This window comes from Crocodylus siamensis, chromosome 1 (genome assembly GCF_052110815.1).
Source record: "Crocodylus siamensis isolate JL-2025a chromosome 1, ASM5211081v1, whole genome shotgun sequence".
NCBI classification, from domain to species: Eukaryota; Metazoa; Chordata; order Crocodylia; family Crocodylidae; genus Crocodylus; species Crocodylus siamensis.
In genome coordinates this window covers 400820533-400844860 of record NC_143395.1, presented here as the reverse complement: position 1 = coordinate 400844860, position 24328 = coordinate 400820533, and the positions used below count along the sequence as shown (strand labels likewise).

Here is a 24328-nt window from a genome sequence, read left to right as displayed (position 1 = left end):
TTTTCCATGTCACATTTCTAGGTAAACTGTATTGCCAATTCTACATACAATAAAGCTTGTTCCTATCTTTAAATGCCAGAAGATTCAAGTCTTACAGATTACAACCCTATAAAAATTGTACACCGAAGTATTTCCTTCTTTAGGAAAAAAACTCCAACTCCATGTAATACCTTGCTACAGTCCTTGCTGTCTTGAGAAATTCTATATTGAGAAAGGGAAGATGAGAGATCCAAGTCAGGACTTTGTTCCAAAGGTTGAAAGAGCTGGCGATGGAAGTGCGGGAAATGTCTTTCCATATCTGATAAATCAAGTCCAACTGCTGGAGCTTAACAAAAATATTTAAAAAATGTAAATCTGGCTCCCATACTTAGATGCAGTAAATTAGATGTTATCTAATGCACATTCACAAATACTTTTGCCCAGTTTAAAACCAAATCTTTACAACCTATGTTACTGACACTCTAATGTTGCCCCATCCATATACAAACGCCCAAGAAACAGTATTGTGCTGAATCAGCTTTGAAACCTGTCCTGAGGCAGAGCAACTTTAAACAAAAATGCTAAAGCTATAACCTAAGTAGCAATTCACAACCATCTTATTCTTTTCATGCATTACTTTCATTATCATTATTTTTATGCATTGTCTTTTGTTTCTAGGAAGCAGAGTACTATGTTTACTCAATTCCAAGATGTGCCTGAGTTTAAGATGACTTCCCAATGATTAGATTCTACACATGGAAAATGTATACATTTATTATAATTTTCCATGTAGTAAATCTAATTACTGGAGGATTGTCTTAAATTCATCCCCTGCACTACTGCAGGCGGTGAAGGGACAGACAGTGGGGGAGGCAGCCAGTCAGGCACACAGTAGGGCAGGTGGTGGTAGGGGCAGTGAGAGGGAGGCAGTGAGGGGAGCAGTGGGGAACAGGTTGTGGGGGGGGGGGCAGCCAGAATGGAGGTAAGGGTGGTATGCTGTTTGTCCCCTGATGCCTGCTCCCCTTCCCATTTGCCCCTCCTTGTGCCTGTTCCCCACAGCTTCACCCTCCTCTTCTCTTCTCCACACTACTTTTGCCCCCTGCAGCCTCAGGTCCCTGCCCTCCCATTCCCTCCCCCTAAAATGTCTCTACCCTCTATCTGCTGTGCCATCCTCTGCTTTTGCAGTCCCCACTGCAGCCTGGTGCACTAAGCACAGCTCCAGCCCAGCCTTATAACAGCAGTCTGGAGCTGGCTCTGCTGCTACAGGGCCAGGCTGGAACCATGCTCTAGGCTGCAGTCAGCAGGGAGTCTGCTGGCACCAGGCCAAAGGTAAGGGGGAGCGTGGTGGGATGGGAGGAAAGGACAGCACAGGAGGGAGCCTGTGTGCAGTACGGGTGTGAGGCTGCAGGGGAGGAACAGTGAGGGTACAGAAGGTGGCAGGAAGCAGGCAGTAGCTCAATTCTAAGATGAGGAGCTCTCTTCCCCCATATTAAATGGGGGAAAAGAAATAGTCTTTTAATCAAGTAAATACGGTGTTTATAAAATACTACTTGGTACAAAAAATCAATGCCATGTCACCTGACTACAGGCTCAGCTTACACTATTCATTTTTACTATTAAGCATATTCATTTGTATTTTCCAAAACCAAATACATCGCACATATGCATCAAATTATCAGATAATTAAATTCCTGATCTTAGAGATGTCTGTACTGTGCAATGCTGAAAGTTCCAAGGGCTGCCTACCACTTCTCTCAACATGTGCACACAGTGCAGTATAAATACACAAGCCATCTCAGGTACCAGGAAGCAGTATAACCATGGTAGCATGAACCCTGAATACCATTCCCCCTCCTACTCGCCAGGCTAACTACCCTATTTACCTACATCAGAGGTGGGCAAAATGCAGCTTGTGGCCTGCATGCAGCCCACAGGTCCAGACTATCTGGCCCACACGGCCCCTAAAAAATTTAGAAAATTAATAATGATCTGCCCCAGCTGCCTGTCATGCGGACCTTGATGGCTTGCCAAAACTCAGTAAGTGGCTTTCCACCCGAAATAATTGCCCACCCCGACCTACATTGTGTTCTGTGGCTAGACTGCTTCTGGTACCTAATACTGCACTGAATTATACAGTGCAGACATACCCTTGATTAAAAGGGAGAAGAATCTCATCTGGGACAGGAAATAAAGTGCCTGCAAGCTAGTTACTAACCTAGAACATAATCAGAGGTCAAGTAAATATAGATTAAAGCACCTTCATATCAAACGTCTTCTCACTGTACAATTCTAAAATTTAGTACTAAGATAGTCTAAAAAAAGGGTCATTACCATGGAATGCTACATTGTTTTCAGGTAACCAATTAAAGTCTTTAGTATATTTGTCTATTATCTGCTGAACTGATCTTCTGTTAGAGACAAAATTTTCTTCTGCAGGTAACTGAGATTCAGAAACTTCAGAGGAATCCCCTTGTCCCTGCTGAGCGGCAGACATGGGAGAAGCTGAAGAGTTCCAAGGGCTGTTCACTGTTTCTCGCAAAATCTTATCCTCTGTGCTATTTGAAGACAAGCCTGGAAGATAAACCATGTTTGACACAGTGTGGCCATATCTACATGAGATATTTACTGCAGAGCAGACTAATTAGTTCTGCAGTAAAATCTCAGGGTCTACATGTGCAACCCTATTAGGCTGCAGGAAACTAATTAACTATGCCATAGATTACTACTTCAAAAAAACAGGTCCTATCCTATGCCAACATTACTTAGCGTGCAGCAATGAACATGCAGATAACGATGGGGCTGGCTGGGGCATGAGGGGTGTTACAATGTAAGGGTCGGAGCGGCCCTGGGCTGGCAGGCTGACACCCTGGACCCTCTGCTAGCTGGGTAAGTTCTGCTCTGGCTCAACATGCCGTGTTCTAGGTTCTAGGTTCATGTGTAAATGTGACACCCAGGAGCAATAAATTTATGTGATGTGCATCACATTAATTTCACATGTAGACATGCCCTGTTACAAGTAAAACACTTACATGAACTTACTTGGAAAATAAAACTTTTGTTTTACTAGCTGCCTTGAAACAATTTAAACTACTTTTTTTTATATATATATAAAATTACTTCTTTCAAAAATTCCCCCTCTTCCCCACAATAAAACTTAGACTTCTGGAAATTGCCACTAAAATGGTGATGCCCAACTACACAATGCTCCATGAAGCTTATTAATGTTAAAGAATGTAGATGGTTAAGCTTTAGGAAATACTAAAATAGCAAAATTAGAACCGAGGCTGTTGAATTAGCTTGCACCATGTAACCAGAGCTGGCCTTACAGGTGGGCAATATGAGTGACCACCAAAGCTGCTGTGGTCAGAAGCATGTCAAACATGCACATGCACACATACACGTCAGCAGCCTATGATCACAGTAGCACTCTCCCCCTGCCTTATCCTGGGCCAATCTCTGCCCCAGGTAGAAGGAGCATGCCCAGCCCAGCCTGCCTCCTTCTAGCCACTGCCCAGAGGGAGCTGGGCTGGGCACGTGCAGGTATGGTGGTGCCTGGTCCAGTCCACTCACCTTGGTGCTGACTGCAGCAGCACCACTGACAAGGGGGTGGAGGGTGGCGGGCACCAAAATACAAGTTTGGCTAGGGTGCCATTTTCTCTAAGGCTGTCTTTGTGTGTATCTTAAGTACTTAAGTGGATCCCGCTGCCACAGCATCATACTGTTTTAGTCTTTTCAGTGTATCCCTAAACACCCTTATTCATGTAAAGAAGAAATATTCCCCTTTATAGGAAATAAGGAAAGAATCTAAGGCTATGCCTGTACTGTCTCCTTGCTGAGGACACAATCACGAAGTGTGAAAATAGAGCTGGGGCCAGAGAACAGCTTATTCCTGCTACTAAGCACACAACATGTTTAAGCATTTCTATTCTATTATCATATCGTATTTACTCGAATAGAATATGACCATGATTCCCCCCAATAATTAAATTCTATATCTGGAAAATATATAAATGTGTTACAATTTTCCAGGCATAGAATATAATTATTGGAGGTTTGTCTTGAATCTGTCTGTCTCCCACTGCTATAGCAGGGAAAATAAGTCTGGGAGGGCCAGGTAGCCCTTTGCTCTCAGCTTCACCCAACCTTTTTCCCTTGGCAGCCCCTTCCCCCTCTTCTTACTGTCAGCTTCAGTTCTCCCTGAGCACATAGAAGTAAAGAGTAAATCTGAAAACAGTAACATTGAAATTAAACATGGCTGTAGCAATCTGCATACAGTACCCATACACTTAGTTTATCTAGAATTCCAACCCTAACTTTCTATGATTCTATGTTATTAAGGACTTTATTAGCATGTGCTAAAACTAGATTATGGAAAGTAAGAAACCCCTGGGTTTATAAGGGGTTGCTTTCACTGAAAGAGTGCCTGAACTTTGGGCTGTGCAAGTTGAAATACTATGTCGACTGGCACAAGGAAGAGATTGGAGACGAAGTGGAAGAAAAAGCACTGGACACACTTGTTTCACTGAATCAACAAAGAGGACTGATGGGAGAGGCAGAGTGTTTCAGGTGGTTACTAAGTGGTTTTTCATGGAGTTCTATATGAAGAAGAGTTCTGTAAGGGTTTCTTTTTTGTGGGAAGATGATGCATGTTGTTGAAGGTCTTAATATACATAGCTCCCATCAAAATATTTGCCCAATGTGGACCATATGTTCTATAGTCATGCTCAGTGTTGGCTCCATTTAACCAACTTCACAGTTAGTTTCCATTGCTGAGTTTATGGTGCTTTTGGCAGTAGTTTAACGATAGACGATGTATTTAGTGAGATTTCCTTGCATGCGATTATAAGATGAGAGACTTTTGTTCCCATGCCATTTTGGGGGAACAACTCTCTTCCATTTGAGTAAATAAGGTGATTTTTCAACTGAGTTGGTAAATGTTAGATTGCAAACACCTGAGCCAGGAGTGTACTACCTTCTTGTATTTGTAAAACATCAGACAGACTTGTGCTTCATAGTGAAATGAATCATAGTAAAGAGAGATTGCTAATGAGTGCAAAATATCAGAATTAAAATGCTGAGTCTTAGAATCAGTTATTTAATAATAAGAAAAAAATGTTCACATTAAATCTAGATCATGAATGAACAGAAGAAATATGAAGGTTTCTGCCTTAAAAGAGAATTTGCTGGAAAATTATGAATATATGAAAGAAGAAAGAAACACACAAGTCCTGGTGAAAATAAATGTTGTATCAAAACAAATGTAGTATCAGACTTCACTGATTTGGGTCAAACTGGTTTATGAAACTTATGTCCCAGACTCCTTCCTGGTTTAAGTTAAACCATAATCCCCCAGCATCCCAACATGCTTTGCAGCCCTGGGCTGGGCTGTGCTGTCTGCTCCAGAGAGCAGGGCTGGTGCTGGCTGTGCCCTCTGCTTCCTAGCTACAGCAGTGAGGGGGTTTGGGGGGAGAAGGGGACTGCCCTCCACACCCTGGCAAACCCTGGATAGAGTCTGGGGCCAGGGAGGGGGGGGTTGAACACCCCTTCCTCCGCTCAAGCTTACTGCCAGCTGTCACTGTGGACTACAAATCCTGAAAGCAGGAAAAGGAAATGATGAAAAACCCTACAGCATCCTGCTGATATGATTTGGGACTGCAAATCCCAGAGACCTTGGAGGCAGCAGGAAGAGGAAGTGAACACAGTCCATGCTGGCTCCATACTAGAGAGCCGTGCTCTAGTGACCCCTGCGTCTGGCCTGAGCCACTGCAAACACGTGGCTGCATTTCCTAAATCAAAGGGAAATGTCTGTTCACTTCTGTTTGAATGTAATCTCTGCAGTTCAGCCTAACTTGCAAAGACTGAATCACTTCAGCCTCAGGCTTTTCGACTCTGTACTTAGCCTTGAAGTTTACGATCACCATACCAAAACTTCAGGGTATTTCTGAAATATACAAGAAACCATCTCTATTCTACTGTAACTCAATCTGCACAGATTAGCCACATATTAAAGTTTTATAATTGTTTTCTTTTGAATTTTTTTCAAATTTTGCCAGCCTGAAAAGGCGAAGGATTGTAATGAGCTGCAGCTGCAACATAATTAACTTCAAGAGTAGCATTAGCCAAAATTAGTCATAATAGCAGAAAAGATGTTACTAGTTTTAGTTTAGTGGATTTGAATAAAACTATAATCAAGAACCATTCCATTACACTTTTTGCAAGAATATGCAAGTTCTGTTTAAAAAAAATATTTACCAGAGTTAGCAGGACTTATGTCCAACTTTTCGCTGGTTACAAAGCTTCCAGTGGAAATTGTTGTTGAAGACAAATTGCATGTTGCCTCTTGTAGGCAAGCCTGTGAACTTAAACTGCTGGGCAGTGCTCCAGAAAGTGCTACCTAGGGTTAAAGAACATATGAAGCTATTATTGTATGTTATAGTTAAACTCAAAATAGTTAACACTTATTTTGAATACAAGAACTACACACTTTATACTGAGCTCAGTTCAAGTGTAGAAGCCTTCATTATCTGAAATCAGGCAAACAAAAGGTTCATCATTGCTCAGGACAACAGATCACTCAATACTCTCCCACATGTACACTCTCTCCAAGTCCCACCCCACTGCCATACACACACACACACACACACAATTATGCTGCTTCCCCGAATACACAAACACTCAGTTATACTGCTTCCCAGAACTGTACACAGATCATAACACCATGTAGATCAGCTGATCTTTTGGTGCTCAGATTTGGCTTTCTCTCATCACAGATCTACTTGAATAATAAAAAGCAGATCTCAGAGGAAAAGGAGTACAGCACTTGAAAGCTCTTATGACTATTTTAAAAGTGACCAGCATGGGAAAGCTACTAAGTTATTTTATTTCTTTAATTCTACATAAATGTGCCCTGAGAAAGTTTATGAAAATTACGTATCTATATATAGAGCTGGGGTTTAACCCTTAAGAGAAGAAATATGATGGTTCATCTTTTTTATTTTTGTTAGTGGACACCACCAGAAAAGCTGGAGTGTTAGCTCTGAGTTCGACTGCAAAAGGACAAAAGTATTGTAGATTTTGAAGGTCTGCTCCTCCTCTACATCATGCAAGTTAAAAAACTGTTAACAAAAAGGAAGAAAGAAGAAGATGTAATCTGACTACAAAACCCTTAATTACTGAGGAATTTCTGTCAGATTGCTTGGACTTCTTCATGTTTCTAAAGATTTCAGGAAAACCAAACCCGAATTTCTATTCAAAACGCATGCATAAATCCACACAACTAACAAAAAGGTAGAACAAACTCTCATGCCTTGCGGGTCACCTTCAATTCATATTTCCAATTAGTACAAACAAACCTTAGAATATAGCATGTGTTTTTATTATGTTCTAGGATTATCTTAAAAAGCCGGATACATTATGACTGACCGTACGGTTGGGGTTAAAAAATAACCCAGAATCTGCAGCGATTCCCCTTCCAGTGTTAGCAGAAAAAACTGGTGAATCTTGAGGTATAACAGAATCCTGGGACGGGCCTGAAAACAAAATTACAAGAGTTACAAGTGCAACATTACCACATTTTGAGCACTAGATGGCAACAATACCTTTTAGTTCTATCACTGCAAAGTAACTTGTTGACTTATGTTTTCTCTCTTCCTTATTACCTATAAAAGGCTTTCTCCTCCACCGCGTTACTTCAAGAACAGCAATTGCCCTTGACAACACAGTGTAGCTCTCCATAACCAGCTTTCCTGACTTCAAATTGCCATGCTTGCTTTCTCTCCAGAAGAACACACCACCAAAAACTAAAGAAACCAGCAAAGGTGGTGCAGTCGCCATCCCTGGAGGCGTTCAAGAGGAGGCTGGGCAGGCACCTCATTGAGCTTATTTAAGCCCAGTTCCCTCTGGCGCGTGGCAGGAGACTGGACTCTACCTTATAGGTCCCTTCTGGTCCTTCTATTCTATGATTCTATGAAATAAATGTCACTTAGAAGGCTGAGAACTGGGAATTTATTGTTGGGTGTTGCAGAATGAACCACAGGTTTTTTAGTGTCAGTCCATTTACTATATACAAGTAACTTCTTTTGCCTAACATCACCCATTTACTGTACCCTGATTTAACTTTTGGCTTCCAAAAGTGAATGGGAAGAACCAGAATTTGGCTTCCATACCTTTCCATAAAAAGTACAACAAAACAAATTGGTGCCTGAAAAAAAACAACCCAGACACTAGCTTCAGACTTAAATTTGAAAAAGTTATTTTTAAAGCTAGCAGTGCCTTCAAAGTTTGTGTGAAGGTGGGACTGTGATAGATGAGCTCTATTTCAAACATTTTTGCTTGAAAATTCTTTCTAGTAGTAATTTTCGAGTAAGAAAACTTAATTGTGTGCAGGAACTTAAGTATTTCCAAACCGTGCCAGATGTGTGTGCATTTTTGGGCTCCACATTTTAAAAAGGACATGGAGAAGTTACAGAAGTCCCCCCACCCCCCATTGCTACACGTGTCAGGGTTTCCCTGGCCCCTCCTCAGAAGCACTGGGTGTTAGCTACAGCCAAAGATGGGGATTTTGACTGGAGTGTGCCAATGCTTCTGCTAGAGCTTAAAGATGGAGGTTCCTGGCTAGAGACGGTCTTGTCCCTCGACCCAGGGTCAGATCACCACATCTGGGATCAGGAAAAACTTTTATCCCAGGGCCAGATTGGGTTTTTTTGCCTTCCTCAGTAAGAAGGGGTGTGGCCCTCTTCCTCAAATCTCTCCAGCTTACTTTAACAACCTTGTAGCAGCTAGACACTGCCTACCATTGTCCCCCTGCTTTACTTGTAGTAAGTTAGTGCTATCAGGCATTGTGATTGTGCAACTGGGTTGACTCTGTAGTTTCACTGACAGGTTCTTCCACAACAAAGCACAAATACTGGAAGAACACAAAAACTTGCAGAATTGTGATTTTTCAGTTTTAAAACTGAAAACATTCACATTAAAAGATGGCCCTATGCAGAACAACAAGCCACACTAAGTGCAGTAAGAGCTGACTAAACAACTGATCTCAAAGCAGTGGTTAGTAGGAATCATCGTTAAAACCAGGTTGTTGTCATCTGATTCTATATGAATTTGTGCTAGGCTTGAGACCCTGTGTAGAGTAGATATAAAGTCATTACTGAACTCAATTTGTATTAGACAAAAAATTGTGGAATGGAGAGTGAATTCTTTAAAATGAGATACAAGTTGCTCAATTAAAAAGAAAATGTCAATCAAGTCATCTCTTAACTTACACACTATAGTCCACATATGTTTAGTTTGCTTAACTGCATGCCACCATGTGTATTGTTTATAATATAGCTGTTGTCTATATACCAGTCATATGCATAAAATACTTAAGAGCATAGGATGTTAGCCTTATTGTCTACTTTGTAGCTTAACTGCTCAGTCGCTGTCATTTCAAAGCTTCCAGAACTGCTCTAATCTGACTAGGTCTTGTCCAATCCAAGGCCACTATCAGAGGCATAAGGTGTTCTGAGAAAGTAGATGAGCCTTACTGAAGGGTACTGTTTGGGTGGTTAATGAGCATTCTTTACATCAGGGAAGTCAATAGTTGGGGTAGGGGCATAGCCTATTTTCTATCCTGAGGACATGCACTTCAATAGAGTACATTAAGTATTTTCAAAGGTAGAAAATGTTGGGACAAAAGAGCTCTCATTTAATGGAAAGACGCATTATAAGAACCAATGATCAGGAGCTGAAGCCATATACGTTCAAATGGAAAATAAAATGCAGATTTTGAACAGTGGACTGTTCCAAGCCAGAAACCGGCAACCTTAGAAGAGTAACGGGCCACTGCCTGTGACCTGGCTGACATCAATTTGTTCTGCCTCTGATTTCCCTTGCACCACCAGTGCTGTGGGTTCCCCCACTGCCATCCAGATACAATCCCAGCTGTAGGGTTGCCAACCCCTGGATTAAACTATCAAGAACAACAGTGGATTCTCTTCCATCTTTTGAAGTCTTCAAATCAAGATGAGATGTCATTGTAAGCGTGTTATTCAGAAAGGCAATTTATTGGGATCAATACAGGGAGAACTTGCTGAAATTTAATGGCATGCATTATGGAGATCAAACTAGATGATCAAATGCTCCCTCCTGGCTTAAAGCTATTCCATAATTGCAAAATTGCTTTATTACTTACAGCAGTAATACATTTGTTTTTCTACTATTAATACAAATGATGAACGCATCACAGTTTATTGCTCTAAGCCAAACTAACTACTAATTTCACTGGGGTTAAAAGGAGTTTCACCTTCTCTCATTGCTTAGTTACAATGTATTTTAATGACAGTCCTGTATTTGGAGGATAGCGATAGAAACATCTTTAACCAACAGATTATCTTTGTCACACACTGCCTCCAGCCTCCTATAAGAGATTTTTGTACTTTAACATACTGGCTGTTACACTGTGACAATGTATTTATGTATTTTTAAAAATTAAGGCAAGAATACATAGGATTTTATTTGTCCAGTGGAAACAGTGATAAGCTGGGAATGAATGATCTGAACTCTTACTTCCAGAGACAAAATTCCAAGTGAGAAACTGCTCAATGTAAAACATGAAAGAAAACGCCAACCAAAACAAACAACCCCCCCAAAAGATTAGGTGAAACCCAACCAATAATACAAATTGCTGAGAGCAAAGGCATAGGATATGTGCAGCCACAGGCAAATATTTTGCATTGAGATGGATAGTTCAGCCAAAAGAAAATGGATGAGACAAGAAACAATTTTAGAAATCAGAGATCTGACTGGGGCAGCAATGTAGAAGAAGATAATTATATCTGAAAAATGCTAGAGGGACTGTCCCAGATTGGAGGCTGAGCAGATGAACATGAAGGAAAAAGAATGATGCTTAAGGCTGAAAAAACAGAAGAGTTTTTATATATTAAATTTAGCTATAATTTTTAAACAAATATAGTATACAAGCCCCACTGAAGAGACTCATCCAGCCGAAATATGTTCAAACTGAAGAGTTATTAAAACATGTTTTTAATCTATACTTTATATATGGAGGCAGTTTATACTATACAAGGGTTCTGAATTGCAGTCACCAGGTCAATCCTGCAATCCAGGACCATGGGAATGAGAGCACCTATGATCCTGATTGGGCAGAGAGGATGAGGAAAATGCATCACAGAAAAACAGTAATAATTATAGTTTCATAGTTTGTAGGGTTGGAAGGGACCTGAGCAGATCATCTAGTCCGACCCCCTGCCATGGCAGGAAACAATACTGGAGTCAAACGACCCCAGCAAGATGTTCATCTAACCTCCCCTTAAACACCCCCAGGGTAGGAGCCTGCACCACTTCTCTTGGAAGCTGGTTCCAGACCCTAGCCGCCCTGACTGTGAAGTAGCGCCTCCTGATATCTAACCTAAACCTACCCTCTGCCAGCTTGTGACCGTTATTCCTGGTCACTCCTGGCGGTGCTCGGGGAAATAGTGACTTCCCCAATGCCTGCTGATCCCCCCTGACTAGTTTATAACAGGCCACAAGATCCCCCCTCAGCCTTCTCTTTTGGAGGCTGAACAGGTTCAGGTCCCGCAGCCTGTCCTCAAAGGGCCTGCCCTGTTGTCCCCTGATCATATGAGTGGCCCTCCTCTGGACCCTCTCCATGCTGGCCACATCCCTCTTGAAGTGTGGCGCCCAGAATTGGACGCAATACTCCAGCTGCGGCCTGACCAGTGCCGCATAGAGGGGGAGGATCACCTCCTTGGACCTGCTCGAGATGCATCTGTGGATGCATGACAAGGTGCGGTTGGCCTTCCTGACTGCCTCTCCACACTGCCGGCCCATGTTCATCTTGGAGTCAACGATGACCCCCAGATCCCTTTCCGCCTCCGTGCTGACAAGAGGGGAGTTCCCCAACCTGTAGGTATGGTGCCGGTTGTTCCTCCCGAGGTGCATCACCTTGCACTTGTCTGTGTTGAAACCCATCCTATTCTCATCCGCCCACCCTTGTAACCTGTCTAGGTCTGATTGTAGCCTGTTGCATCCTTCCAGTGTGCCCACGTCCCCCCACATCTTAGTGTCATCAGCAAATTTGAACAGGGTGCTTTTTACCCCCTCGTCCAAATCGCTGATGAAGATGTTGAACAGTGCAGGCCCAAGGACCGAGCCCTGCAGAAGCCCACTGCCCACGTCCTTCCAGGTTGAGAAGGACCAATCCACTACCACCCTCTGGGTGCGGCCCTCCAGCCAGCTGGCAACCCATTTGACTGTCTGGGTGTCTACACCACAGCCCCCCAGTTTCTTGATGAGAACAGGGTGAGAGACACTGTCAAAAGCCTTCCAGAAGTCCAGGAAGACTATATCCACTGCTACCCCTGCGTCTAACGATCTGGTGATCTGATCGTAAAAGGCCACCAGGTTGGTCTGACAGGACCTGCCACTGATGAACCCATGTTGGTTGCCCCTAAGCATGCAGTCTCCTGCTGGCCCCTTCTGGATGTGTGCCAGCAAAATTTTCTCGAACGGCTTGCCTAGGATCGAGGTGAGACTAACTGGCCTACAGTTTCCTGGGTCCTCTTTCCTGCCTTTTTTGAAGATGGGGACCAAGTTGGCCCTCTTCCAGTCCTCTGGTACCTCACCAGAGCACCACGAGTGCTCGTAAAGCCGTGCCAGGGGACTTGCAATGACCTCGGCCAGTTCCTTTAGAACTCTAGGGTGGAAATCATCCGGGCCGGCTGACTTGAATACGTCCAACCCCTCCAGAAGCTCCCTAACTAAATCCTTGCTAACCCATGGCCCAGGTGTGCCTTCCTCGGGGCCAAATTACTTCCAAAGGTCAGGGCAAATAGTTACCCCTGGAAACCTGTTCAAAAACCCCCTACCCTGGGGGTATTCAAGAGAAGGTTGGATGTGTATCTAGCTGGGGTAATGTAGGCCCAGCACTCTTTCCTGCTTATGCAGGGGGTCGGACTCGATGATCTATTGAGGTCCCTTCCGACCCTAGCATCTATGAATCTATGAATCTATGAAAAAAGCCATCATAGGGTAAGGAATATAGTAGCAAACAGAGAAGGAAAAGCTCCTTAAATATTTCTATAACTGAATATTTAGTTTAAATGTACATGCAGTTTAGCTGTAACTGTATCTTATATATACATGTATATCCATGTGTACATGTGCGGGGGAACCTCAGTCGTAATTAAAAGATTATTAATAAAGTTATTAAGGTTATTACACCTTAAACTTGCACCTTAAATTAAAATTTAAAAGATACAATTATTTTTATTATTATGATGCCTAGAAATTGTAATTTTGATCACTTATTAAATTAGGTGTCTAGGCTAATTAAAGAAATTCCAGGAAGTCTCTGCTTTCTGTCATCAAAGCAAAAAATATATTAAAGAAAAACAGCTTGGCCCATGAAATACTTTAATGTATACCCAGCTCCTAACAGAAAGATTTTCTAAGTAGGGACCTACTGAAATTGAAGAGGCAGGTGGCTGCCGATTTGGGGCTGGCTGCCATTTTTGCAGGCTTACAGCTGGCAGGGTCTGCACCAGGTTTGGGGCACTGTTAAGAATAAGACAAAGCGGAGAGAGTATGTTGTTCCACTCAGAGTGCTGTTATAACTTCATTTCTCCCTGGAAAGAAGAAAATACTCCTTTTTTCATGGTCGGTTGGCTGGATTTGATAATAGTTGTTATCTTCTCTCACTGGCTAGGAGCCTCTGCAGACTGGTCTTAGGAGCTGAAGTTATATAGCATATTTAGGAGTATGCTGCATGTGCTGAAATGGTCTTTTGGGAGGCGGGTGGGGAGTGAGTCAGAACATTCTTGAGACATGTTTAATGGTTGGGTATCTTTTTTAACTACTTGTCCCTCAATCCATTTTTTGAGACACTGTCTTGATGAAAAGTCAGATTTATTAAGGACTGAAATTTGACGTCCAAAATCTTACCTTTTATATCAGTAATTCAGTTCTCAAAATAACCTTTCTAATATAATTCTTAAATTCTTTAACTAATCAGTAAGAAGAATGGATAATAACTTCTTTATTAGTCTTTGGAGGGCTGATTCTCTTTCTGGAAAGTTGCATAAGTCTTGCCAGATAACTCTTCCCTAGCAAACATAAATGTCACTGCAGTGGCTTCATACATTAGAAATTAGACGTAGCATCAAATGACCTTAACTGTATTATACATAAATAATCTGTTTCTCTCTTTGCATAACAGATACTGGGAAACATTGAAGGTTTAGACAAAGAAGTCTTTGAGACTACAGCATTTGCAACTATATGTCAAAGCTTGGCATCTCAAGCATTTAAGGTACAAACAATGTTTAGCCCACTAAGAGGAAACAAGAGTTTAAAAAATAACCAATATCTCATACAGCTACTTCCAGTCCACGCTATTTTTCATATAGCTTGAAGGCCTTGGATATGTTATAAAAGAAAATACCTTCAATAAGAAAATCTTTGGGGCAAAGGATACCCAAAGAAGGAAAAAATGGTTGGGAAGGGGGTACATGCTTGCCTTAATGAATATGTGCATCACAAAGGATGCTAAATGCAATGGGAGAACCTACAAGCAACAGAAAATGGGACTGACTAGCAGGGAGGTGTAGAGGCCAAAGTACAGAATTAAAGTGAGAATGCCTAAAAGCATTGTTATGCTGGCCACTGCAAAGAAAATTGAAGCCAAAGCCGTTCCCTGGCCATAGGGGAAGGTGAGCACTAGAATGTTTTTTGCTTAAACAATGCTAAGCTTTTATAGCTTGGAATCCTTGCAGCATGTTTGCCTTCTCAGCCACTGGATCTGGTGCTGCAGGTAGCACAGGGTGTTAGTCCCGGGGTGTCACATTCAGCATGTGCCCTGGACCTCCTTCAGGTCTGGCAGGTGCTGCAAAGAGCGCGTGCTTTGTGCTGGCCTCCCCCTGCATGCAGCATGCATGACCACTCCAGCCCTGTGGAGTTCGCACTGCCCATGGGGGGCGCCTTGCCCATGATGCATGGTCTGGACCCAGTGGTAAACATGGCACAGGGGGTCCGGGACAGAGGCTGCATGCCCCAGACCAACCCTCTGTACTGCCTGCAGTGTATGCAGTGCCAGGTCCAGCCTGTCTCCTGCAAGTTGCATACAGAGCCAGGATCAGCACATGGGGCTGGGCCAGTAACTCATGGGCTGGATCAAATGGCTCCACAGGCCGGATCCAGCCCACACCTTACGCTTGACATCCGTGTACTATGGAGATTATAACTGTGTACGTGTGTCCTTATTTGCCGTTTTATTTTTTTTTCTTACATTTGGAGTCAGAAAGTTTGGATGAACCTTAAATTCAAGGGCATCTTACATTTAAAAGTACATAGTAAGCTAAATTTTGGTAAGCAAAGAGAAAATGTGGGCATTAAGATTTGAGAATCAATAATTTGTCCATTTTGAGATAAATACTGTAAAGGCTTTTTAGTAACTGGACAATATTTTCTTTGGGCATGCAGATTTTATTTAAGACTGCTTGCCCAGCCCCATTTATAAACCATCTGCTTTATCTATAACATACAAAATAGTATTCACCAGCCCTTAAACAAAAAATTCAGTGGCTCATTTTATGCTGAATTACCTGTTCCATCTAAAGGGCAGGCAAAATACAGCCTGTGGGCCAGATTCAGCCCGCTAGACCATTCTACCTGACTTGTGGGGACATTAAAAAAGTTAGAAAATTATCATCTTCCCAAGGCTGCCTGTCAAAGATGACAAGGCACCAATGACAGCAGGACCCTGGAGAAGCTGGAGGCAGGCAGCAGCAGCAGCACCAAGGCATGCTGCCTTCCCCCAACCTGCCCACTGGAAGCTTCTGCCTAGCAGAAGATTCTGGCCTGGTGAACCTGGGGCTGTTCTCCATCTCCGTTCACCTGAGGGAAACTCAGATAAGAACAGGCGGAGGGGGTGGAGGGAGGATGCCGGCACACCATGTGGCTCCCAACTGGTTCCTGCTGCACTGTAGGATCCCAGCCCTGCAGCTGGGAACCATGCGCTGCCCAAGTGGCAGGTAGGTGGGCAGTCAGGGTGGGGAAGGAAGGAAAGCAGCAGGAGAAAGGCAGTGGTGGCAGGGAAAGGAGTAGGAAATGGCAGCAGGTGGGAGCACAGGGACCCAGGGCCAGGGCTGGCAGCAGCAGGAGCCAGCTGGGATCCGCAGGGGCCAGCTTGGCTACTGCTGCGTTCTGTGGTCCCAGTGTTGCAACCAGGAACTGTGTGCTGGTGGGAGCTGCCCAGCTGAGCCAGCCAGCTCTATGACAAGCACTGGGGCTCCCGGCTGCAATGCCAGAACCCTCATAGTGCAGCACAAAGCTGGCTGGCCTGAGCCACCAGCACTTGGTTCCCTCAGTTCCCATGTCATAAGGCCAAAACAGGATGGGCCAGGCTAGCTCCATGCGGGTCCTGGCGTTGCAGTAGGGAAATGTGCTGTGCGGCATGGAGCCAGCCAAGCACGTCCTGGCACTGTGCCGACCTGTCCCGTCCCATCCCCTTGCCTCCAGGCACCACAGTTTCTAGCTGCAACGCCAGGACCCATGCAGCATGGCAGAGAGACAGCTGGATCAGCCCTGCAGCACATGATTCCTGGCTGTAACACCGGGACCTGCACAGAGCCAACCTAGCCCAATTGTGTGCCAGAAGCCATGGTGAGTCCCATGCCATCCGGCTGGGTCAGCTCGCAGGGTTCCTGGACATGCAAGCAGCCCCCCATAAACCCCATACCCATGCACCCGCACCCACACATACCCCTCCCCCTGACACAGCAACCCAAAAAAACCCTTACCTACCCACCCATACTCCCCACACCCCTCCACGTGCCCTGCCCACCCCGTCCATTTACAAGAATAAGACTTTATTTTGAGCTATTATACAATCACCTCTAGATACACAACACACACAAATTGAGACAAAAATATTTTTTGAAATAAAATATGTTATTTTAAATGTGTAATTTTCAATATACAAATTTAGTTTTTTTCTGGTTGGAAGATCATAACCCCCACCTCCCAAAAGGAGTACTCCTGGGGCAAGGGGAGGGACTTCCAGTGGCAAGGGTCAGGGTTTTTGGGGGCAGGATTTCAAGTCCCAACATGGTGACCAAACGGCAGGGCACCTGTTGAAGGGTGAGACTACCCTTGTGGCCCGCAATAGTTCACCATAACACTAAGTGGCCCTTCAGTCAAAGTAATTGTCCACCCCTGTTCTATCCAATTCACAAAAAAACCCTCTGCTGATTCGGGGACAGAGTAATTTTGTGTTCTCCACTGGCAGTCCCACTCTCAATGGTGCGATCTCCAAAGCCCTCCATAGAGAGACCAACAGGAGAAACAAGGATTGAACTAACTACTATTTGGTTTTACTTTTATTTTCTTTAACAAAAAGTTAGAGTTAATAATGCAATTCTTATGCTTGTTTCTCATTGCAATGTCACCCAATATGGTGGTTCTTAACCTTTGTTGTACCAGGACCCATTTGTAAACACTGATGGCCAGTCCTGACCCAGTAAATAGTTTAAGTAGAAAACGGGACCCTGGCCGTCAGCGTCCCTCACACTCAACCCACAGCCTCCCCCCCACCCCCCAGCCCTGCTGGTGCCCCTCACTCCTGACCTGCTGCCCCCTGCCCCCAGACCTCCAGGTATGCAGGGCAAAGGATGAGTGTCTAAGGCATGGGGGGGGCACATGCCTTCCCAGATTACTGCACCCTCTGCAGGCATGGGGCTGCAGCCTGACTGGACAAGCACATGCAGGAGCTGCCTCTGCGGCCCAGCAGGCAGAACCCAGCCCAGGGCAGAGCAGGATGGCAAGACTCATTGCTGCTGCCACCACTGCCAAAGCCCTGCATCAGCCACATCACTAACAGCATAAGAAGTAACGGACAATGGATGGTGGGGTGCCGTTGCCCCCACCTCTTCCTGCCATCAGCTGCTCGTGTGCCAGGCCATGGCTCTACCCCACTGCCACGGCCTGGTTGCAATCACCACCACTGCTCCCCCTCAGGCCACTCGCACTACCTACCACACTACCTCCCCTCCACGATAGAGCTGTAGACCTGAGGGGAGCAGCAGAGGCTGCCGGGCCATGGCAGTGGGGTAGAGCTACGGCTTTGCACACGAGTGGCTGGTGGCAGAGGAGGTTAGGGTAGTGCCCCCTCCCCACTCCAATCTGTTACTCCTCGCACTGTTGGAGGTACGGCGGTTCTGGTGGAGGCAGCAACAAGTTGTGCTGCTCCACTCCACCCACCTGTGCCCCGCCTCCCCTTTGCCCCATAGACTTACATGCAGGGGGCTGCAGGAGCTGTTTTCCATGCTGCCTGGCTGCTATGTACCTGTGTACACATGCACGTAGCACCACATGCCTGATCACCCTCCTCCCGCTCCCCCCCAGCCCCAAGCAGCCCCTTGCAGGCTGGAACTCTGTAAGCCTGCAAGGGGAAACGTGCAGTATCCCATGTTTTTCTCCTCTAAGAGAAAATCTGTGATTTTCTCCTTTTAAAAAAGGAGAAAATCATCATTCTTCCATGGCAAACAAAAAACCTAGATCCCTGTTTATTAGTATGTACAGTGTTAACATATGATGAAACACTAGCAGCTATTTTTAAAAAAAAAAAAGTATGCAAAAACATGATCCATTTTTAAAATTGTTTGTGACCCTTTCATATATTCTTGCGACCCACTTTTGGGTCATGACCCAGTGGTTTAGAAACGCTGCCCTAATACACAGCAAGACTGCCCAGGTTACTAAAACAGAATGATCACATCCCTGCATTTACATTAACACAAACAGACAATAGGGATTTGATGTGCCATGTTTTGTCTCTCTAGTCTAGAGTAAAAATTGTTAGTACATTTTAGATGAATTAGTTCATTCTTTCCAACTTGAAATACCCTTTTATAACAAAACCAAACCACTTACAGCCTTGAACAAATCAGGCCAGACAAAACAGATAAAAGCCATCTAACTAATAACACTGAACAATTACATAGATCTTTAAAAAAAAAGATAGATTCTCTCACCTGGGTCACACAAACTTTCAGCATCCACCATCTGCAGTTCATGCCATGAGCTACTTGATGGCTCACTTTGTCTTAAGCTGTCATTAGAGCTTTGTTCTTTGGAGCTTGCTAGGACTCTGAATAAGTCTCTTTCTTCATTAAGAGATTCATGGCTGCACACATTAGACGTTAGCTCCCCCTCAGTTCCAAAGAAAGAAGTTTCTTCACCAGGAGAGTCAGGCTTACCTGAATTTAAAAAAAAAATATATATATTTATTAAGAGGACAGAGATGTGATGTTTCAACTTTCTTATAATGAAGTGTTAAGGTGCATATGGTACACTGCTGAGCCACCACCCTGAATTTTAAAAGGTTCTGCTTCAAATGAAATTCATAAATTCAAGCCAGAAGGAACCACTGGATAGTACAGTCTGACCTCCTATGTAACACAGGCCACAGACTTTCCTTAAATGAATTTGTTTGAAATGGGGTATTTCTTTTAAAAGAAAAAACTAAATCCAATCTTAACTTAGAAGTTTCCAGAAAAATCTGGTAAAACCCCTAGTTAATTGTATCAATGGTTAACTAATACCCACCTACAAGCGTGCACCTTATTTCTAGTCCGAACGTGTCTCTGGTTCTCAGTATACCTTTGTGTGCTAGACTGAGACTGCTATCGTTTTTCTAATCCATATGTAGATACATGGACTGTAATCAAGTCAGCTGTCTACAGTTTCTATTAAGCAAAACAGAGGGAGTAAGAGGATAGAAACCTGAGCTTTGATCTCCAAAATCTCTCCCATTTTATGACATCTTTCTTGAATTCTTGATATGAGTACTGGGAGCCAGTGTTCTAGCAGTAGCTGTATCACAGGCTAATTCAGAGACAATAACCCCTCTACTCAAGCTCAGTATTCACAGAATCAGAGAAAATTAGGGTTGGAATGGACCTCAGAAGGTCATCTAGTACAGTGGTTCTCAACCTGTGGTCCATGAACCCCTGGGGATTCACAGACAATGTCTAAGGGGTCTGCAAAAGATGACTGTGATAAATCAAAAGTATGTGAATACCTACACTTACAATTCAAAGGGGTCTGCACCTCCTTTCAAAATTTCTAAATGGGTCTGGCACCTCCATTCAAAAATTTTTTAGGGGTCTGCAAATGAAAAAAGGCCAAAAACCATTCCTCTAGTCCAACCCCCTGCTCAAAGCAGGACTATTCTGAACTATATCATCCTAGCCAAGGCTTTGGATAGCCGGGTCTTAAAAACCTCCAAGGATGGAGATTCCAGGTGTCTTTGGGTAACCTGTTCCAGTTCTTTACTACTATCCTTGTGAAAAAGATTTCCTAATATCTAACCAAAACTCTCACAAAAGATGGGCACTATATTTGCCCTTTTCCAATCATCCAGGACCTCTCGCAATTGCTACAAGTTTTAATTGCCCCATTTGCACATGCAAATAACACATTATCTCTTCACACTATGAACTCAAAGTCATCTGATTTCAGTAGAACCCAGATGTTTCATACCTGGATAGTTCATAACACATTTAAATTTTCAGGAGATTGTACAGTGAAGGACAAATTGTTGCAACTATTCACTGTGACTTACTTCATCACAGGGTGCCACTTTTCCACTCACCTGGAGTACTGCAGTGGTTCTACAAAACTGACTGAAAAGCAGTGCCATTTGAAGTACAAGTTACAGCTGTCAGTTGGAGCATCTCAGCAGTTCAATGAAGCTCTATGCTCAGCTGTATATACCTCCAAGTTGCTTTATAAGCTCTTTATAGGGCTTATTAATTATCCAGGTTCTACTGAATCTACCATGGCCTGACCATCTTTTTTCTTTTTTAGACTGACTGCTTCCCAGGATAGAGATCCCCACATTGAAAGCCTGGCCTAACATAATTTGTTCCTAGATGTATGACTTTACATTTAAGTATATTAAAATCTAAAACGTTTGTTGTTCTCAGTTTACCAAATAATCCCAATCATGATCTGCCTTCTTTCCCAATCTTTGGGTAACCTGCAGACTTTCAGTAATAACTGTATCTTCTTCTAGGATAAAGTTCAGTATGTATAGGAACAAGAATCCATACCTGCAAGATCCTGCTAGAAAGATGCTATCTTGATGAGGTTTCCCCACACAATTACATTCTGAGATTATCAAAAAGTCAGATTTAATGTATGGCACCTTGGTTATATATATTTTAGTTTATTAATCAAAATGATGTCTAAATCCCAAGTTAAGTGTGTTGCACAAATCCAAACATATCATGTCATTTGTGTCCAGTTCTGTGCACCCCACTTCAGGAGGGATGTGGACAACATTGAGAGGGTCCAGAGGAGGGCCACCTGCATGGTCCGGGGCAACAAGGCAGACCCTACAATGAGAGACTGCGGGACCTGAACCCGTTCAGCTTCACAAGAGAAGGCTGAGGGGGGACCTGGTGACTGTCTATAAACTCACTAGGGGACACCAGAAGGGTTTGGGAGAGACCTTGTTTCCCCTAGCGCCTCCGGGCATAACAAGGAATAACGGCCACAAGTTGTTGGAGAGTAGGTTTAGATTAGACATCTGTAAGAGCTACTTCACAGTCAGGGCGGCTAGGATCTGGAACCAACTTCCAAGGGAAGTGGTGCTGGCTTCTACCCTAGGGGTCTTTAAGAGGAGGCTTGATGCCTACCTGGCTGGAATCATTTGAGCCCAGTTTTTTCTCCCACCCAGGCAGGGAGGGGGTCAGACTTGAAGATCTACAAAGTCCCTCCTGACCTTACTTCTATGATTCTATGTTAACATTATTCCCTTTAGCAACCAAATGTGTAATAGCATGAATTTTGCATAAGTTACTATTGATTGAAACTGAGCCAAGGAACAAATAAAGGAACAGATGAAAGAAGAGTTGATTGTTAATTACCTACCTTTAATTCTTTAATGTCAAACTAACACATCTAGTATCACCCAGATTGTTCTCTTTACTTTTCTTTAAAAAGATATCAGAACATTAGCTCTGGTACTTGCTACAATATAAACTTAGGTTTGAATGGATATTATCTACTTGAAGAACCGTAGTCTGAGTCTCTGCCAATTTGTGTGGCTTTACAAGCACCTTTTCCACCATAAACAACTGAGGAAGCTAACTGACTGACTCCCAGGGGAAACAGTGAAATCGACTATGTAAAATTACTACTAAACCTTTAAAGGAAACAAAACAGTAACTGTTATGTTTTGCCTCCTAGTTCTAGTAGTCTTGTAGCAACAGGAAGTAAATCAGACTGCAGTCTGAACATTTAAACTGACTCTGTTGAGTATTTAACAAACCTCAACAAAGATCATTAAAGGGTCCTGTAACAATCTGACACCAAGCAATCATTAAAAAATGTTTTATAAACATTGTTTAGGCATGCAGTAACCATCCACTGTTGGAGCACAGCATTTAGCACCTGCTGATGTTAGAAAAAGCTACCCCATTTAGGCAAAGGTACCACAAACAATTCCTGGTCATTCATAAGAGAATACTTATACTGAAGCATATATTTCAGCAGTAAACAATTTAATTTTTTTTTTTTAAATCAGCAGCCCTCAGTAGTCCCTATTATAGGACTGCTCATCTATCCATACCGCAATGGGAGGGTCATATACACAAATGACAGGATAATCAAGCAATTTCCCTTTTCAGTCTGTAAACACTTCCAGGAAGGCCGCTGTTATCTTAGCATTTGTAAAGCACGTAGTATAGATTTTGCTGCTGTTGAAATAAACATCAGAGAATCTTACTGAAATCATAGCTGAAAACACTGCTTTCACTCTCAATCATTCCAAAGTCTTAGAGAAAATTTCTGTTGAATTTCTTACTTAGGGTTTTGTGTCTCACAAGAGAGAACATTTAGTAAGCATTTTACCTGCAAGAGAAACGTTCCAACTTCTTGGTGTATCTACCTCAGGTATAACACTAAGTTCATGTTGTTCCAAATCTAGACCTAATTTGATTTTTGCCAGAGGTGGTTTTGAAGTTCTACATTTCTGTTCTCTTATTGGAATTCTTTGAGACTGTTCTGTAAAAAAAGATTATGTTCTGTAATTAGCAATCTTGCAAATTATTGACATGTAATTGGTAGAATCTGAGGGTAAAAGAAGAGAATTCAATTATAAGTAAAAATGCATGCATCATAATTATAATAGAGCATGATATATGGCCTCACCTATTTGCTCAGCTGGACTAATGTGCTGTGAAAGCGCTACATTTTCATTGTATTTGCTCACATTACCACAGATGACCTCTTCTTGATAATTTTCTGTTCCTTTGAAAAGAGTGAACTGGTCTGGTTTCTGTGTTTCTGTCATCTCTCTGTATTGGCTAAAGTGTCCAACCTTAAAAATAAGAACTAGTAGTAAGTAAAATTGTCTCATGTTTTACTAGACATCTTTTCCCTTCAATTTGTTTACATCGTCTATAGCTCTACAACACAGGAGGGGAGAAAAGAAACATTCTAAATGCTTGAGCTTGGCATGATGTTGGTCACTGGCTCAGAACAACAAAACATGTACGCTGCATATATCCATGCAGTTCAACGGGGCTCATACACAAAAATCAGTTGTGTACTTAACTGCACTACTAGGTTGTTGGGCAAACACATTCAGTTCCTTGCAGGCTCAGGTCCTGAAAACACACTTTTATCTAGTTCTCAGTCACTAAGTGCAGGGATTTTAGTTTGCTGAAGACCGCAAAGACAAAAAGGTATTCTTCTAGGATGCTTTCCATTCTAGGACAGTTTAAAACAGGGTGGCCAACCTGTGGCACATGCCACATGTGGCATGGGCAGCTTGTGCGTGGCAACCAGCAGATCGGGAAGGGAGCAGATGGCACAGTAGCAAATGGGGCAGGGAGCAGAAAGAAAAGCAGCAAACTGGGCAGGGAGCACAGAGCAAAAAGCAAAATGTGAGATCAGGTAGGAAACGCATAGCAGACAACAGAAAGTAGAGCAAGGGATCAGGCAGGGGAAGGGGATCAGAGAGCTCCCAGGAAGGATGTAAAGCTTAATTTGAGGCACACCTGCGTATTGGTCACCACTGATTTAAAGAAAGATGGAAAGACAATATTTCTTCAATTTTTTCATGTGCATCTTGTGCGGCCAACAACTAGGAAGAAATTGTTGATCTGAAAATGCTGTGGACTGTTTCAAAATGGATGTTATGGATAAGCATTACTCCTTGGCAGCTATGAAATCCTGAATTCTAGAATGAGCATATGAATTTTAAAATCAATAATCTGTACCTTGGCTTAGCAGTGATACGCTGACACCACCCCACAGAAAGGATAATTTAGCAGAGAAA

The 24328-nt window shown here is 43.1% G+C and overlaps 1 protein-coding gene and 1 non-coding gene across 10 annotated transcripts in view; both read right to left on the bottom strand.

Annotated features, from left to right (window-relative positions):
* CEP295 (centrosomal protein 295) overlaps positions 1-24328 on the bottom strand; it is a 72661-nt gene that overhangs the window by 13660 nt on the left and 34673 nt on the right. For 8 of the 9 annotated variants that reach the window (XM_090030558.1, XM_090030557.1, XM_090030562.1 and 5 more), the window contains 7 exons: positions 23197-23365; positions 22897-23049; positions 19011-19235; positions 7402-7508; positions 6232-6373; positions 2311-2550; positions 171-325 (listed from right to left, as the gene is read on the bottom strand). In XM_090030558.1, coding sequence (XP_089886684.1) covers positions 171-325; positions 2311-2550; positions 6232-6373; positions 7402-7508; positions 19011-19235; positions 22897-23049; positions 23197-23365 — 1191 coding nt within the window. The remainder of the gene's footprint in view (positions 1-170; positions 326-2310; positions 2551-6231; positions 6374-7401; positions 7509-19010; positions 19236-22896; positions 23050-23196; positions 23366-24328) is intronic. The other variant, XM_090030563.1, reaches the window with a different exon arrangement.
* LOC149875304 (small nucleolar RNA U2-19) lies at positions 6669-6752 on the bottom strand. The gene has a single exon (XR_016440124.1). It is a non-coding gene; the product is annotated as a small nucleolar RNA U2-19 (small nucleolar RNA).